The 19887-nt window shown below is 40.9% G+C and overlaps 1 protein-coding gene across 1 annotated transcript in view; it reads left to right on the forward strand.

Moving 5' to 3' along the window:
• Positions 1 to 19887, forward strand: part of Ac13E (Adenylyl cyclase 13E) — a 50048-nt gene continuing 30161 nt past the window's right edge. The window contains exons 1-2 of the mRNA XM_086978144.1: positions 1 to 94; positions 17129 to 17192. Coding sequence (XP_086834270.1) covers positions 17190 to 17192 — 3 coding nt within the window. The 5' untranslated portion in view covers positions 1 to 94; positions 17129 to 17189. The remainder of the gene's footprint in view (positions 95 to 17128; positions 17193 to 19887) is intronic.

The raw sequence follows: 19887 nt of genomic DNA on the forward strand, positions 1-19887 counted from the left end.
AAATCTGCCAATTCCTGTTCGAATGGATTCGTAAAGTGAAAAACGCCAGGGAGGCGGTGCAGGGTTCAGGGGACTCCTCAAACCCTTTTAGAAGGTAGCGCTGCTAGTAGCGTTGACCGTCATTAGCTAACGTGTAGTAAGTAGTGGGCAAAAGAGGGATATTAACCTCGTGTTCATGGCTACTGGTCGTGACCTAGATGCAGCTCATATAGTTACGAAGAGCTTCCGAAACCTTATGTCCCAACAAACCCTTTCTCATTCCTAACCCGTAATAAAACGCCACCTCCCATACACAGGGTATCACCTCGATTTGCTCGAGTCGCTCTGTCCTATGAGTCTGTCCTTGTGTCCTCGTAAAAAGCGCCTCTCCTCCTCGTAGTTGCATACGACTACCTCTCCCTCACCACAAGCCAAGTTCTAACACTTGCCCTTCGCAGCCCTCCTCCACGCAGCCGAGTGCAACAGGAGACTTGTCGTACAGGCTGGCGTTTTAGAGGCAAATTGGCTGGCAACTCCGGCGATTCATCACCGGGGCCGGCAAAATGCACTTCGCCGTTTATGCCGTTTACCCGGCCTTTACCTCGTGCCGTATTTGGCATCAGTGCATCATCGTCGTTGTCAAAGTGCTACTTTTATACAAACTTCACCTTGTAACAACATCAACAACACTTCCAGGAAGCAGTGAGACTAAATAGTAATATAGATGTCACCTAGCCAGTGTTGTTTAGTGGTTGTGTTAGTGATGGATGTGGTCCTGTGAGCACCGTCAAACGGATACAATCAACTAATAGCAGCGAACATATCCTGACACACATCTCGTCATCAACAAGAAAATTGACGTATTACCATCACCGATACCTGGATCGGCAGTCGCGCTCGGATCTGCTCAAACGTATGATAACAACAACAACAACAACAACAACAAAAGGCAGGAAGAGCACAGCGAGGAAGGCAACGTAACGAAGGCTGCAAACGCTATGAAAGATCGCATGTACCAGGGAGCATTTACAAGTGTAGGTTGAGGGCAGTTGTCTTAACAAGAAAAGAGGAGGAGGCCAAGGCCAGGTTGGTGTCATAGCTCCAAGCGGCGTAGGGAGCGAGCGTGCGTGGAGTCTGGCTGAGCCCGCCAGAGTGGCAGACTAATAGGGAGCGGCATTCTCGTGTGCCCATATGTTCAACCAGCTAGTCTCTGAATTGGTACGACTCAATGCTTACGGGCTCTGCGAGACCACCCAGAGCATTACCGCCGTTGTGCGCACGCGCTCTGTAGGGCACCAGAGAGGCAAAGAAGAAGCGCGTGCATTGCACACGCTTGCTCCTGCTGTTACTGCAGCGGTCGGCGTCGCATGGCCAGCTGCGGCAGCTGCAAAAGGCTGATCGTAGCACAAGCGGTTCCCGATGTAAAATTCGAAGCATTTAGCAGTCGTAATGGTAATAATGGAGGTAACGTATGAATCTATGCTTAACGCTAGTGCCGAAGGCACAATTCTGACTAGAACGTTTTCTGCATACTTCGAGCCGCGCCTGTTTTGCTATCAAGCGCATTTTATTATACATGTATAGAGGTTGAATAACTAATCGCTATAACCTAATAGTTTCTCAAGCATTGTTGATCATTCAGTGCAAGTTGAGGACAATGTTCAATGATGCTGCTCGTTGCAAACGGCAATACAGCGAACATGAAAAGTGAGAAAAGGCTCGTTTACCATGATACGCTATATGGCAAAACTATATTTTGGCCGCTAAGTAAATAAGTGCTTGGTCGACCGATCGCATATTCGGAGAGACCTTCCCAGGATGAACCCCCTAGCGAGCCAATTCGACCACTCGAAAAAATCGTTTTTGGGTCTGACAAAGAAGCCGTTCAATGGATGCAGACTTCTAGCAGAATCTAGTAAAGAGATACAGTTTACACAAAGGAAAACAGAGTGTACAACACCGATTAACCGGTCACGTGCACTCTGATAAAGAAGCTTTAAGAGCTTTGGTAGATAGAAATGGCTGAGTATGATCCCTTAGGCTTAGAATAGTTGCTCTCTGAAGCTTTAAATCACTTGGCTTAATGTTGCTCACTTTATTTCAGCTACTCTTATTTCTACGCATGTAGCTCTACCTCGCATTTATGATATAGAAGATTTTTTTTATGTGATAGAAGAAAAAAAGATTTTCTCCAGAGCTTTCGGTAACGATTGGGATGTATTGGATCCTGTAATTTTCATCACAAACGAAGTGCACGTGCGGGCATACTAAACAATAATAAAGATTAGGCAATAGATGGAAATATAAATAATTTCATGGTAAGCTTTACCGGAAATTGATTATTGAGGGTCGCGGTTGGTTTTGCGAGGAGCGCAAATAAAATAACTCTATTCATAAGAAATCGCATTTTCACCGATTAGTTATAAAACGTTCTAAATTTAACCGACCGTCAACCAATCGAGTAATCGTAATTATTAGAACTGTACCTATTGGGTGAACATGGATTCGGTTTTTATGCCAGCGAATCTATCCTTTTTCATGAAAAATTTCATCACCCTCATATGTTAAAATGTCCTCCTAGCCACTTATTAAAGGATCCCCAAATAGTAGACTAGCTATATATATGTATCTGTGGACTAAAAGTCTCAGGATTATTTTAAAAAAGCCTCTTGGCAGTCGGAGAGCATTTCCTACCTGTCAAGGTGGCAAGAAATCTATTTAATAAATTCAGCCTTATAGTAAGTACCCTTATATATAAGGACACTGTACCAGTCTATAACATGAAGCATATTAGAGGGCACAGTTAAATGTACCCTTTATTACAATGATCGATTCATATACAGTTATTATAACATCTATCGTTTAATGAAGATTTTTCGACTATCAAGGTGCATTTTTATGTTTGATTAACTATTAAAGAAAAATCATTAATTCTTCGAACAGAAGTTCAGTATGAGTAACTATCGCAGTTTCTATCAGATAGTTTACAATTTCCTATCCGATCCCAAAAAGAATCATTTCAATGTAAGTAGTTAGACCCTATGCTTCTAGACTGGTTCATACGATGATGTATAGAATAAAGGGTAAATTGTACACAAAATTCAAAGTCGATCCTTAATTATCATCTCCGTTGTTATCCTTGAAAAGGACAATTGCAATATGTAAAGGACAATAAAAACCAAACACGAATCTTGCTCTCAGTGTCAGATTGTCATACGTTATAACAGCTTATTTGAAAAGTTCCATACCGCCCTAGGAAATCAATGGAGACTAGCACTTTGTGTAAACTTTCTGATTTTTAAATAAGTATAATGATTAAAACGTAAAAATATTTTGCGAAGCATCACCGTTTGCCTTATCCCCCGCGGTCGAGATACGACAGCTAAAGTATGCTGCGCGTACTTTAGCGTAGCTCGTCGGCGACTTCCCTAGTTAGTAAGTTCTAATAGTTTAGTTTAGGGTAGCTAAAAAAAAGCATCCCATCGCTAATATCGATTAGCAGTGGCCTGAAGTAGCAAAGTAAGTTAAGCTGTATAAGGTCCTGTAGATCTGCCTCATTCTCGTACGCTTAAGCCAGTAACCTGGGTATCGGAAATAGCGGACCTAGTAGGTTACATTTGTGCAGAGAGTCCAATTCGTCGATATGCAAGACTTACGTTAACCAGCGAGAAATCCATCTTCGATAATCGGTATTAACACGATACATATAATATTTGTTGATTTAGACTCTAATATATTAAATATAAAAATATTAAAAGAGGCTCGAGGTGTTCTAAAGTAAGTTTAAAAAATAGCCTCGTCTTGATTTCTTGTTCCTCATAACAGGCCGTGTCGCTTATTTACTTATTTACCGCAAACTTATTAAGTCCTCTACGTAAATGCTTGTTCTGTTGACTAAGCGTGATCGATTTTGCTGACGGGGCGCCAACTTTGGGTCAACGAATTTAGCAATGTTCTTTTTACCATACAAAAACAGATCCAAATTAGTTTATTCGTAGTAACTACCGCTGAAGGGCATTAAATAACACCTAGTCTTTACCTCGTAAACAGGTGACAATGGACGGGCGAATTGGTGTTTCGGTACCACTTATCCACGATTAGTCTACATTCGATCCTTTATTCTCTTTAACTGTCATTATTATATATTACGGGATAATTTATTTACACGTATCTTAACGACCGAGTAGCTTCCCATTACATTTTGCGCTCCCTCTAGTCTCCGCTTGCGTAGAAATCAACTTAAGTGTCGCGTAGAAATTCGTCAGCGGCTTGGAAGCGCTATGTTCTCGTTCTGCTTTTCCTCTCGTAATTAATGGTGAGCTCAGTGTTCGCTTTGACTAGCCGAACTTGAGTAGTACTACGGCCAACGATGTCGCTAATTAATCTATTTCACCTCGATGCCTAGGAAACTTGGCGTCGAGGTTACATTCCTAGAAGGTTCGATTTTTTTACAAGGAACGAAACCTACTATAGTATAACGTCTTAGGGTGAAAATCGTTTACTGTTAGAAGGTACAAACATTCGTGATTACATACCGATGGCTCTCCGTCCAAGTTGCATCTGCGCGGACAGTCAATTATCAAGCTTCGCCACAACGCTTAGACATGAATGAGCTTCTAAAACGCGCCCACGATATCCTCTTCGTATCTGACGTGCTGGATGCCAAAACTTATGCGATGTCTTTCGTTGAAATCCTCCAGTATACTGCACAGCACTTCCGTGCCCTCTGAAAATACAGGCCATAGTTATATGTATACTTGTAGTTTTGCTCAGAGGCCCAAATGGCCTTTAGGCATATATTCGAGGTACAGCCTGAGTTCTACCTTTCAGCCTTCGCTTTTCGGACACATGCTAACACATTATGGCAGTTCGGTGGTTTGTCCGATTAGCTCCTCGTCCCTGATAAATCACTTTTTGGGACACGATATTATGGACGGTGCCCCCTTCGTCTGCGATGTGGGAAAAAAGAACCTCAATACCATTGGATATTCTTAAATCAGATTTCACAATACTGCATGTAATGCGACGATTTGGGAGCTCGTATAAAAAGAAAGCGGTCAGTTCAAGTAGGGTCTGCAGCTAGCGCATTGAAGGCGTTATCGCTCTTGCGTTGCGCTAAACTGCGCTATCTAATCAATGTTTGCATAGTGGAGTCTAGTGGAGGGATGCTGATCCCTAAGAGAAATAGCAGTCCAGTCACGCAGTCATTTCGGTAGGAAACAGTGAGGGAAAACGTTTGTTATGAATTACTCTGCTGCTTACTGACTATATGACTATGGACAGCTACTTAGCGTATTAGTTAACCCAACGGAGCAACGTGGATTCGGGAGAAAACGCACCTCAGAAACGGAGCGCAGCACTGTGATGACCGACGTTAAGAGAGCATTGCAGCGCCGATGCAATCTATCAGCAGCTTTCGTTGATTTCAAACCATTCTTCGAATAGGAGCCTTGGGACAAGGTTACACTCACGTTGGGTGAAGTGAATGTCCTTATAAATTCCTTCTCGATGTGATTCTAGAGGAGAGCAGAATAATGACCAACGACGGAATGACTGATGAAATGATGAACTCTTAAACACAGATAATTGGTCTGGCTCAGAGAGACAACCTAATCTCGTTCTTATTCTCCATCTTGCTGAAGGCCTTAATCAACTAAGAGGGCAAAGAAAGTCAGTCGAAGCCATCTCGTATGCACACGACTTAGTGGTGTACAGGTCGAGCGGGTTTCGAGTGCAGGAAGCTCTAGGCCAGCTTCACGTGGTAATCGCAGATTTTCGACTGACCGCAAACCTGACAAAGGCACAGGTAATGAGCACAGTGACCACGAACACTTTGTACCTCGCGAGATCACCGCTTACCTATGTGATCCACTTGCTAAAAGTTGTTTTCGCTGCAAACGGCAAAAGTTTAAATGTGCAGCTCATCAGGAGATGCAAGAGGGCAGTATTGGCCTCATAAGGGATTAAATTGCCTCACGTCTTATCTTTCGAAAACTCTTTCAACTTGTTCAATCTCAAGGTAGCTCCGACCACAACGTATTGAATACGCACCAGTTAGGGCACAATCACGAACAATTAAATCACATCAAAGGCTCTCTTTATATCAGGGTACTGGGAGTATACGTAACGTCTTGAAATCAGCTCGCGTACCACCTGGCCGGCTTTTTAATGCTTTCCGAGGACCTGCATCATTGCTTTGAGTTCAAACTAACGGAGGGCTTCAAAATCAACGTTAAGAACTTGGCACGAAAATTCGCAATGGTTGATGGGAATTTTTTTTGGGTGCGATGAGAAGCAAGGAGTGGAATGAGACGAACCGCTTTAATAGACATATCGTGACTCGCTTTGCCGATCATAGACTCTGCAGGAAACCAGGTTTCAACGAACCTGACGATACATATAGAGGATCCAGATGCGGGATGAACTGTAGTAAATATTGCTTGTTGTCCTCTAGTAGGAGATCTGCCAAATCTCTTAAATTAGCTTTATAAACTCAATAAGACTCGTACAATTTATACGACGCGAGATGCGTCGAAACGTTTTATATATTCTCTTTGATATTAGGTTGTTATGCTGTTGACTTGTATACATATGAAATTTTTGGAGGTGAATTTGATTAAGATTATTTTTGCATTTAAGATGAAAAAGGTCTGAGTAAGTTGCTACACGTAATTTTTCGTGTGATTATTTGTTGCCCAGAACATTGCTACATATATCAGGAGTTTCGCATTCTTCTCGCCTTATACATAAGGCTTTTAGATAGCTATGTTTTAGACTGCTATCTGGTGCTTCGTTCTGTTTTTCATTTATTTTGGTGCCACGACAAGGAGTGGCTGTGGTCGCACTTTGAAGCAGCTAGTTACCTGCTCTTGCTCCTACTATGTTGTTAAGACCAGAAATGGTCGGACGTTGCCGGTCTTGCGGACGTCGCCTAAAGACCGCTGAGTCTTTAAGTGAGGGAAGTTATAGACACCCTATTGCACGTCTTATCTACTGAGCGTTCTTCGGAGCCATGGCAGTTGTCCGAGTTAACAGTTGGTTCACCATCCAAATAGAATGATGCTAACTGGGAAATCATGTTGTTGACATGAAAACAAACGAAATTGAGTGGTAACCTGGAAATGATAAAACTAACGTCGTTGCCTTCGACAAACAGCCTCAGAACACTCTCGACAAATCTAAGTTACCGAATTAACTTTTATTGATCTTGCCGATAATGGATGCGTTACTAACTTTATGTTGGTGGGCGGACGGAGCCGAAAAGTTAAACCGCTAGCGTCCAAAGGGGGGTTTTGCTGGCGAGATTAACCTATTCCAGGCAAGGTCAACACACAATGGCCTAGCACGACCAGCACTCCTGGGTTACCTCTTATTATTAGGTTACAAACGGAAACGTCACCAATGTTAGGACTGCCGACGTTGGGCCTCACTTCATCTTTTCAAGGTGACGTGCCTCATGGATGCATCGTTGCTGTAGCAAGGTTTAAAATTGGCCCTTTACTTTATGCTGGTCGATAGAAGGCAGGGACGGCCGTACTGCTTGGTACTGGTCTATTATAGAAAGGACCAACGGCTCCCTTGAAGCCAGAATAGGCTAATGCATTTAGGAGAGCAACAAAGCCCTACGGCGCTAGACAGTGAACCCTGTCGATTCAGGAAAAACACCATGCCACTTTAAAGTAGGGGTATAGGTGCATGGCGGTCTATGTGAGAGAAGCTGTGTATTTTATCTTATAACAAATGCTAAGACGCCTGTTTGTAAGTGACGCAAAAATACGAGAAAAGCGATATAGACAGGAATAGCACGCCGCAGTATAACCACAACTTCTATGTCTATGATACTACATCTATTTTCGTAATACATTAAACTCACTCAGTGCTAGAGGTGGTAGTAGTTGTTGTACAGGTAATAGCGAAAAAATACGGTGCGATAACAGAAAAGGTAACGCGGTTGTTTGGAAACCTGACAGACCCAATCGTAAAATCAAATCCCACAAGACGCATATATATCAGATTTTTATGAACACGTTATCGTTTGTTACATTGTCGATCTACTACCTATGGGATCTGCTCAGCAAAAACGGGGCGTCATTGTGATAATTCAATGGTAACATGTATGCATTTCGACGCAACCAAGGTGCACATTAGAAGCCAGGGGAAGGCACAGAAACCGTATTAGGGGACCAGCCGCCTGATGCGATCCCTAGCATCGGTTCTGGACGTAAAACTGGAAAATATCATTGTTAATTTTTCAGAGGCAAGCCAGCGTTAATAGGAGGAGTTCGAGATAAAGACATCGAAGCCACTTACATCGATTACTAGCCCTGGATAGTAACTTCTTAGGTGGTAATTGCAGCCATGCCTATGTAAACATAGGTGGGCCTGTATTGGCATTTCTTTTAGTACACAGCCCTAAACGATTCATGGGCAACCGGGCCTTTTTATGACTCCCCAAGAGAGAAGTCCGAGTTGCTACGACTACTTAGACGCATAAAGGTATTCCGCGGACACAAGGTAGCCTTTTATACGCGTCACGTTTCGTTTGCGTCTTAAAAACAAGTATGGCTTCAAAAATCACACCTGCGGTTGTGTTTCAATTGAAATCGCAATCTAATTGAGGTAGACGTTTTTGAGATGCTTTATTTAAATTAACTAAGGGATGCAAGGCGCAAGGTAATATATATTGTAGCTTTCTAAGGTGGAAGCATTATTTGTAATTTTCGAATAATTATCGCTGCCAAGCTTATTTTAGAAGCTGCAAAGATATTTTTAGATATAAGCTGGTAGGATTGGAACGGTCGACATACGCCGCCATAGCTTACAGTTCCGCTACCATAGAAAAACGTAGTTGGTTTGTTTCCGGGCTGCATAAACAGCGACCTCAACAATATCTTCCTGCACACGTCATTGCATAAAAACTAACGGGTATTGCAAAGAATTGGTCATCGCGCTAAGCCTGATAATTATAGTGTCTCAAAAAGATTTGAAAGGAGCTAGAAATCCTCAAATACGAAGTATTATTAGGGGTGCAATAATCGAAAATAACAGAGAAGGATCGAACTAAAGTTCCATGTAATGTTTGATTTTATATGAGCTTTGCTTTAAGGCTTGGCAAGATTTATGACGAATTTCGGTACTAAAGCAGTGACAACTCCACCCTACCAATATGGATTCCCAATCGTTCACAACGTATCGTGGCAATTAGAAAATTCTCGAGATAAAAAATAGGACAATCTAAAGAGGATATTATTTACTTACAGTATATGCGTCCCAATAGAAGTTTAATACGTCGTCAGAAAATTTCTCAAGTTTCAAAATTTCTCACATTTTAAAAATTAACACCTAGATTGCTATCTGATATAACATGGGTTCTCTTAAAGACCTCACAAGAGTATTAACGGTGTTCCATTGAGATTTGTATCGTCAGTTGAAACTGATTGTCATTTTATTATTGAATTATTCTATTCCATAATTTTTAATCGTAATTCGAATCGCGTTCCAACGGAAAAATCTGGACTAGTTTTTTTAAAAAATGTTTCTTAATTTGTGCGAAGCTAATTTAAATATCATTGTTACATTTTTTCGTACGCTCCACCGAGGTAACCTCTAATCATGGCTCAATCAAACGCTTTTTTAACTAGGCCAGATTGATGAAGGTTAAAAACTGACACAGTTTTTTCCGCACAGCGAATGGTATATCAATGTGTACTTTTTTGTGGACCCTACTGTATAGAAAAGAGACTAAAGTATATAAGTCCTATTTGTCGTAGTTTCGAGAATTGACGTTACAAAACGAGTCAATACGTAGAAGCGCCATTTCGTGTGATCGATGCGTGTATCTTGATCGATTATTGTGACTCCTAGACGGCTAAGCCATGAACTCGCAGTAGCTTATGAGCTGTACGACAGCGTCCAGACGTAAGGTTTATGTCGACAAAAGCCTGTCTCAATTTCTAAACGCATCTAGACGCACGTAGTTTGTAAAACAACGACCTCTATAAACGGCCAGGGAAAGTTGCTTGTCCTTATTTTAGATAGACATTTATGACAAGTACAACCTAACCACTTCTGTTAAAAATAGCGTGCATTTTCTCGTAAAGTTGTTGGCCATCTCTGTGTATGAAGAGCACGCCAACGTCCATTAAAGATAATTGGGAAAATTCACCCTTCGTCATTACTTGAGCATTGCTAAAGTGACTGATATTATACTCGAAAACATCTACTCCTCATTTCAACTGAACCGTATAAAACGATGTGGTTCTTCATAAGCATCTTCAAGCAGTAACTCTAGAGAAAATGTAGTCATCTTTTTAATAAAAATTTTTAAGAAAACTTTTGCCTCCGGTCTCTCATCTATTGCTACAGGACTCATTAACTGACACGCTAGCATAAGCATAAAATAGTCTCTATCACATAGATATACAAGACGACAATATGTAAGTCCGAAAACGATCCCTTTTTTTTTTATAGTAGACTACATATTTATTTATTGTTTGTTAGGTCGATCTTGTCTTACCTCCCACAAACACAACACAAGGGTTCCGAAAACACCTGCGCGCTCGCTTCTGCGACGTCAACGTCCGGATGTAATGCATGGGAACCTTTTCCTTGTACCCACCCCCTTCTTTTCCCTGCATTCTCTGTCGAGGACTATTGTTGTCGTCTCTTAACGATGTGCGTAACGCGCGATCACTTAACAGTTTGAAAGCAATTGAAATATAGCAGTTCCATCTTTAGATATCTGCATATTTAGATCTGGATTAGCTATTAGAGTTTTAATTGATGTTCAGAGGTGAACAGTCGCTGAGTATAAACATATTGAAACATTAAAAACAGGAATGCAACACTTTTGTTAAATACTGATTCGACAAATAAATGCTTGATTGCGCACCGGAGAGGGCAACAGTGCCTGCATAATCAGTGTCTCTTATTATTACCGTTTATTCCCTAATACTGGCTTTTATTGGGATTTGTTATGACTGCATATAAGTGGACTATGGAATTCTAGCGTCTTAGGTGCCACGGTTTTACCGACATGGCTATCCTAACTCATTTTATTTCCAGTTATTTACAACACAGTTAAATTCTCTGCCCCCGTTAAACTCCTGGTCTTAAAAATGTCTTGCCTTCCAGCGTCTGAGTTTCCCTTCGTCCACCCGGTCTGTTCCCCCTTCCCCTCCTTCTCCTTCTGAGTTGTTCACACAATTACCTGCGCCGAGACGGACGTCGTTCACACACGTACGGGTTCTGTTCTCACCTCTTCAATGCTTTACATTTGACTCGCAGAGTTCTCTTTGAAATAATCTGTGGTTTTTCTTTTGGCTCTCTCCGCCTGTCTACCGCCATTTGATTATGTCGCAAAAGCACCGGAGCAATGATCTAAGAAGAATCATGCGGATGTATAATGGTGGAAAGGCAAATTCTGGCAATAACAGCAGCGGCCTTGTGAGACTTCGTTTGTCTGATAACAATAGTAATCTTAATGCTAGATGAGATCATAATAGTGCTGCTACTGCTAATGAAGGTGATGAGAATGTCAGAAAAGAAGGGATCAGCGAATGACGAGAAGTGTAGAAGCATTAAACAGATAGTGATGAGGATCGGACGAAGTCAAACAGGAACAAAATAAGCCGATGAAACATCAAGTAAAAGTAATAATGACGGCTAATGATAAACAGCAACAGAATCGCCCTTATCTTTACAACTTTCCTAATAAACGCCTGGCTAGGCCCGTTTCACAAAAGAATGGGCGTGTATGTCTTCAAAAAGATTAGAGCCGAATATTTGAGTTAAGATTGTGCGTACTGGGTTCGAGACTGAATTCATCTGTGATGATTATTTATACCAACTGGATTTATGAGCTGAAATTTGTGAAACTGGAACAGGGCTTAAGATTATTTTTGAACGATCTTGGTCTTGTTAAAGAACGTCGAAAGGATGCAGTGCGCAGGATGGCTCCATGTTGTAAGTAATGTTACTTACCGCGTTAGGTTTAACTTAGTTCTTCGACACTTGAAACACATATGGACAGGATGCCAGCACAGAACACTAGTACGCGAGACAAAGGTTTTCTGAAATCTTTGTACAGCCATATGATTTGAGGTACTATAGCAAGCATCGTATTATTAAATTTAAAGGGAATACGCGAGTGATATAATTTTCGACATACTAATCGTCTTACATGTTTATTCATCTACAATAATCTGCAGAGATTGGATATAGCTCTCTGAAGTAAACTAGGACATCGTCGCTGATCTCTCTTTATAGGACCTACTTTCGCTGGATGGAAGTTGATTTAAGGTAGATCGAAATCGAGTACAAAGCCTTCTTGGTGGCAGGCGCTACGGTAGATCATTTGATGAGGATACATTTTGCTCCAGGCCAAAGTGCAGGGGACGCTAAGCTAGGTCGTATTTCGAATTAACGGTCTGACGACGGCCCATTTGTCGTCCCTAGTGTCTCAATTGATCTTCGGCTGTTGTCCCTCATCCGCTTTCATTGGCGCTCAAAGAACACTATATGATGATAAACGCATTAGCCAATGATGTTAGGAAAAAAGACTGGCTTTTAAATGCGTTGAGTTGCGTCTCCGTATGTCGCTCAATATCTGTCATTAACAAGTTGTTAAAGATGACGACATCGATGGTAGTAAGGCTGGCTTGTCTAGCTTCAATGCCAAGGACACGAGGGTTGAGCAGATATCGTACTGCGAATATGTATATATAATAGAGAGGGCTGTATAGAGGATCTCCAGCAAACTCCTGGTTGGTGTAATGCGTACATAGTGATATTGTGCCCTGTGGTCGTTTGAAAGATAGCGTGAGCCGCCCGTTGTGATATGCATAGACAGAAAGAAAAATACGGACGGGCAAAAATGGAAACAGTTCAGGCAGGATAGGGCTTGTACTCTTATTTACATACTCTAAATTACAAAGTGATATGATCAATAATTTCGGTTTAATGCATAATTATCGTTAACGGCGAAAAATGAAAATTATCAAGAAGGAATAAAAAATAGAAAAGCGCAAAGTAATGCAATATTTAGTGACAGTCATTATATATTAGACCGTTCAATATGATGTACGACATAGCAAACCATAACTTTTTCAACTTTCTCGCACAGACTTAGTTCTTTTACTTTCAGTCGAAGGCGTGCACGATTATTATCGATGACCTGTCGCCATTTGAATAATACGTTGTCCCGCTGTTGTAAGTGCCTGGGCATCACCCACTAAAACTCCTGCTTTTTTGACCAGCATGGTTTTTGCATTGCGAGATCGAGTGCAATAAAAATGGTCCACTTCTGGTCATTTATTTTCCGGTTAAAAGCAGAGTCTTTCCTATGTTCTGCTGCAATTGTTGGCGTTACACCTCATCCATAATCGACGAAGCAAGATTCATGAAACTGCAATGTATAGCACCTACAGTCTTAGACTGCTGAATAGAAACCACGGATCGTTGCAGCTGTACGTCTGTTTCAGGGTAAAAGCCCGCTGGTTGCTGTTGCATTCAACCGTTGATGCACCTGTCCGCGGTGTTCGTAAAGGAGTAATTTTTTTTTTATGGCAAACTACAATACGGCGCGAGAACGTATTGAGCAAGCATGCGAATAGAACCGGACGTATCTCCGTTTTTTCCTTGTTTAAGTCATCATGAAAACCACATTTCTTGACCTCATTCATTTGACCAAAGCGAGGAAGTATGGTACTTTTACGTACACCGAATTTGGGTGCCGATACCCGTGCGCTTTGAGATGGGTTGGTTCCCACAACAGCTCTCATTTCTTTCTTATTTACCTTTTCAGAAAGTTTTGCAAAAGATCCATTTTCATGCCCAAAATTTCCTTCCCGAAATTTCTTGAACCAATGGCTTACAGGGCTTGTAGTAGCAGTAGTAGTAGAAGCATCACCAAATATAAGGTTTATACGGCAAGCTGTTTACGTTGTTATACTCTTAGGATATACCTCACATTTCTGATTTTTCGTGCCTTACAATAGCTTGTCCGCTAAAAGCTCGAGTAACAATACTTGAGTGAAGGGCTTCAGATCTCGAATAGTATAATAGCATTTCAAATTCAAAAAAAAAAAAAGATATGCGAGATATCACGCCGCTATAAAAGAGCGTCATCTTTAAATACGATAGTTATGCTCGGCACGTTTCACACTGAACGACCCATTATATATATGTATATATATATATATATATATATACTGTCATCAGATAAGGCTACCCAGAAGTTTTACGTAGTTTTAAATCTAATTGAAAATATCTTTCAGCGCGAAATAAATATTTACATTTGGTCCTTTTATAAGAAAGTTGCCTTCGTTCGTTTCCTGAAGGTACGTGTACGTGGCACGACATTGTCAATAGAGAAGCACTTTTAAGCTGCTGTGAAGGGAAATGCATCTACTGAGCCATGTGGGGACACGACTGTTTGTTACGACAGATACGAATATTTAAGCCGTTGCGCACAATTCAGGTATCCGATTTGATCGTCTTCTGTTCATGCAGAAACATGTATAATTCGAGACGTAACACAGTACTTATTATCGTCACTATTATTTAATCGATTACTTTACAGTGAATTTCTTCGTCATTTTTTGTCCATATAGGATTATGAAAAGACCTCATGGGACAGGCAGCGAAGCCTAATACCTAAACTCAACCAAGAAAAGTAATCTCAAAAAAAAATTTCTAACTACGTCGGAATATCGAAGTTCGTAGTTGATAACGTAGCCCAGAAGGCGAACGACAAGCTGCCTTTATAGTCAACAAAAATCGGAAACAAAGGTCGAAAAAAGTGCGCAACGCAGTACCCTACAAATAGACCTATTTATAACAATTTCTCAATCGCGTAAGGACGTGGCAAGGCACAGAGTCACCTTGTCCTCAAGGAACCCTTAGGTTGTGTCGAAGAACAGCCACAGAAGTCTTCGCTCACGAATACGCACAGTTTAAACGGCCTCGTCGATTAAACAGTTGAAAAGTAGGAGCGCGTCTACTTCTCAGCTAAATCGTCTTCGAGGGTTTTGGTTAGTCACGCTCAGCACGTCCACAGGCGTTGCTGTAGAAGATCCTACGAATCTTGCGTAATCCAGCAACTTAAACCTTCGAATGAAATAGTCGTGTAGGGCGTGATTTTCATCCGCTAATGCAGGAACACTACGTTTCGGCGACGGGATTACGAAAAAGCGAGAATACAGTATTGCCCAGGTTCGAAAATGGCTCTCAGATGGGATCTATGTGTTAGTGCATGACAAGCCACTGTGTCGTATGCTAAAGCGTGTCTCTGACATTTTTGCTGCCATTGGTCCTGCCATTCAAGCCCTAGAAATTCACTCGACTGGGATCCGATCGAAAACGTGTGGCATTATATCAGGCGGAGAGTTAGAGAGATCACGAACATTTTACAATTCCGCAACACAGTGCTCCAAGTGCTTCATGACATGACGGAGATGTCGTATTCAGAGCGCGTTAAATCGAATTGTCGCAGTGATCGCAGCCCACGGTAGGAAGGGCGGATCAGATACGTAGGCTCAGTACGTATTTTTCACAGTTTAAAGATGCCTCTTTTTTGCCCTATGCTAGCGTATTCGGTATCAACAGAAAGTACAGGTAGACGGTTTTCATATGAGAGAAAATACCATGCAAACACTTATATTCGGTTGCGGACCTATCCTCGATCAAATTCGACAATGTATGAAATTTCTAGGTTAATTCTAATCTATGGCTTGAGATAGTTTTTTGGATTAGTTTTTAACCGAAAGGTGATTTTGAGATGTTTACTAAATTTTATTATTAACTCCATCATCATATGTTCGATGCTTCAGATCTCGTATAAGTATGCCATTGTACTTCAATATATACTCTATATTGATCGAATACGTTTCATAGAGCGTTGTGTTGGCCTAGCTCATAATCGGTAAGGCTGTACACGGTTTACAATAGACGATCAGCGGATAGTCAAGGTGGCCTGCTTAATTTTTTGGCCAACAAACCACAGGAAACATCAGTGTTTAAGACTGCATCGTTTCATATATCTGGAGCTTAATATGGGCAGTGTTCTCTCAATCAACTGGGCATTTTTTAGTTCGGATCTACGTTCCAAAAGTTCAATTGATCACTCGTTTTTTTAAAACATGGAAAAAATTACTATCCAAGTTACCTTAAATTCTATATTAAATTTTGTGGTTAATAATGAAATACCAAAAAATGCGCGAAGCAGGATTAAATTTTTAACAGTATCTTTGATGTATTAAAAATCTATTTAGAATAAATCGATGAATCTTTGCGGCGCGCAGTCACGATTCAAACAAAAACGCACAAGCTTCATGCAATGTAACGCCATCGATATGATCACAATGTATTTGACTTTCCATTATTAAATATCTGCGTTGTGTGTCGCTTGTCGCTTTTGGGAAGCAGCAGATTTAGGATATATTTGGGCATATATGTTAGATCATGCCCAGACTCGATCAGATACTTACCTCCGGGTCTTCTGCACCAGCACAATTGCATATATCGCCCAACTAATCGTTACGGAGTTGGGCTAACTATTACTAACAATTTTGATGACATACTACCGCCAAAACTTAACGATTCTTTGTTTTATGTTAAGCCTACCTCACAGACTTTGTGCGAGTAAAATCTATCGGTTACGAAAAACTGCAACGTCAACAAGCATCAACGATCTATTGTTAATGTCTTCGACCACCTACCTATCGCTGCTGCTGGATCTTCAATTATTAGTCTTGCCGGCTGAGCGAAGGGGTGGTAAACGACTAGCGCAGAATGCAGTCGGGCATGCCTGGGTCGGATGCACTTTTTTGAATTGGCCTCACCCCCAACGGGAAACAGTTACCTCTCCGCTTATCCTCTGAACCCGACAGCAAAACGTCATACTATACCATGTCACCAGTTATCACCCTCCTGGAACTGGCAGAAAATTGATCCAATTCGCACTGCGTCATTGTCTTCTTCGCTGCGACATTGTACTCTATTGATGTCCATTTAATGGAATAAGTATCTCTGATGCAATCACTGAACCGAGCTCTTATTCTTCAGTGGTACTCAAGACGAACCTGCTGAAGTGTATCAGGATTTCTTTGAGGAAATGCCCTTAACGTTTTATCTATGCGGTTCTTTTCAGAGGGCCATCGCTGGTGCACCGATCACAGTTGTTTAATGATGGAACAAAGCAACAAAATGGAATGGTACGCATGGTCCTCTATTCTAACGTTACAGTGGGCACGCGGGTCTAAAAGTGCTTTTTAGTCCGATGTAGATAGACCTGAAGGTTACCGTTTTATAATTACTTGGGTCAGGTAGGAGTCGGGTTTGCCTTTAGGTTCATCAAGTCATACTACGGTATCCGGATATTTGCACTAGAAGTACCTGTTTGAACTGAAGACTACTTTTCCTGACACCTTTGGATGGTGCGGGATTACTAAACGCGCGTGCGTTCTCTCTGTCTGTTCGAGTAGTAACACGAGTCCAGCACTTGGAAGGTAAAGCGTCTCTAAATTAGAGCTAGACAGGAGTTCTAAAGTTGTGATGTTAACCAGTTTATCACAAACGTACTTTTACCAAATGTCCAAACTTAGCGCTATGTTTTCCACAGGAGGAAAAGACGATGAATATCATAAGTTCAAGCAAATGTTGGATGTCGATCTGAGATTTCAACATGAAACTGATAAAGCTTACTGCCATTGATTTTTCCGATCTTTTTCTCTTTATTTAAAGCCACCACTATCATTAAGGAACAGTTTTTCTATATTTAATTTTAATCGTTGTGAACATACGCTGTTGGGTTGTTTCCTGGAAAACAAAAGAGAAATAGTTCAAAAACCAGCTTTTGAGTAATAGTCCCATTTTTTAAATACATGACTCGTCAAATAGCGTATGTATGTGTACATTTAAACCTAAAAACGGAACACGTTTTTTTTTGTTGAAATGTTGTTAGCTCTATCTGCGCTTGACATTGCCTAGCTCCGCTTTGTATACTCCTAGAGGACCTCGTGAAAGTTTGTTTAATTTGATGAATGTCTGTGACAAGCTCTCGGCTCTACACAGTTGCTCAGTCAGGCTGCCTTTAAAAAAAAGTTACATCTGGAAATTGGCTATCGTTATCGGTATAAATATACATTAAGAAAACGATTTTGGTTCGAAAAAAAAATAAGCTACGTACTCCAGAAAACGTATGTTATAGGATTGTTGAACTTTTGTTAAAAAAAAATGATACGATTGCAAACAGATCTTAAATGTTCTTTGAAGTATATATCTCGACATTGTCTCCCTTCATTTGTATTGACGAGTAAATATTCCTAGCGAGATATGCATTTACCGAACTAAGAATAAACATAAATTCTTGGTTGCGTAACATTTAGAACACGATGTATAAATATTTCCACTTATTATACTCTGTTCTAAACTTTTCTTTACCATTTGTTTAGTCACAGCGGTCTACTGCGCAGCCCGTCACGCGAGTACACCCCTTCCCTGTCCTATAAATATGATCGTTCACAGCGAAACATCTTTTAAAGTTATCTATCGACGCTTCGGTGACGCATCTCTAACGCACATGATCGGTTTAGGCAACGTGCTTAGAACAGGCGAGGGCCACTACTGATTGTCTGCTTTTACGTGTCTATACGACCTGCTGCAGGCATAAGGCATAGAGGAGGAGAGTTCGTCAATCTTCATATCGAAAACTAGCCATCTACCTATTAATCGCCCTTCAGTAGCCCAAACATTTTACTGTTTATGCTATGCCAAAACAGCAATGGAAGAAACCTGAAGTGATGCTGGCAGCGAGAGAGTCAAACTGGGGGAAAGTTCTGTCTGACTGAGTGACTGAGGTAAATATCTGCGTACAATGTGAAGTGACGTACGCAAAGAAAAACTCGTAATGGTTAAATAATAGTCAGAGCAAAATAAACAATGCATGTTTGATCAATATCAGGATACTGAAATATATTGTGTTCAAAACATTCACTCAATATCATAGGCAATTATTTAAGGTGGGCAGAGATAATCTATGGCCTTTAAACAGCGAGGCTAAATCCGTTGCGTCACTGTGTTGGTTCGTGAACACTCTATAGAGTCTAGATTACTAAATAGTAATTACATGTGAAAATATTCTTTATGCTATGTCGTATTCTAAAATAGTTGACTTTTATCCATAGCATCTTTCATGCCGCGTATCTTGTTATTAACATATATATATATATATATATATATATATATATAGAGAGAGAGAGAGAGAGAGAGAGAGAGAGAGAGGGAGACAAGGGTACACACTCTATGCATCGATTCCAAGTGATGGAATCAGTTGGCTTTCGCTTTGCCTAACGTATCATCTAAACTGGTTGTATGCGTTGCAGAAGCATGTACATAAATTTCAGGTACAGGTAGATACGATCCCCACATCTCTATGAAGTTTTCGATAGAGACGGGGGCTATTTCCTACAAGAAAGACTCATTTTCATATGCATGCATAAGTTTGATGAGAGCTTATACGGCCTTGGCTAAAGAAGCTTGTGCTCACAGTTCATTTATCTTATAAAGGGGTGGTAAACTTTTTCAACTTGCGCGTGTTGCCCACATCCAACAAAACCTACATATAAACAATCGCTACACAATGTGCCTTATTGAAGATATAAGCGCCGAATTATTTTCTTGCGGTTAGGTAGTCGCCACAAATACGAGATATTGTCAAAAAAAGGGTAACGAAGGTCTGTGAATCTAGTGGAAAGTTGCAGCATCTTTAGAATGCTCTATTACGCATGCTTCAGGATATTTCTTCATTAAGATGTGCGTCGCATTGTTCCTACACATATATACCAATTCAATCAAAACAGAATTAAAATATGTGAAGTAGTATGCAGCAAATATATACGTTTGTGTACT

Source organism: Varroa destructor, unplaced genomic scaffold, assembly GCF_002443255.2.
Source record: "Varroa destructor unplaced genomic scaffold, Vdes_3.0 BEIS01000001.1, whole genome shotgun sequence".
NCBI classification, from domain to species: domain Eukaryota; kingdom Metazoa; phylum Arthropoda; class Arachnida; order Mesostigmata; family Varroidae; genus Varroa; species Varroa destructor.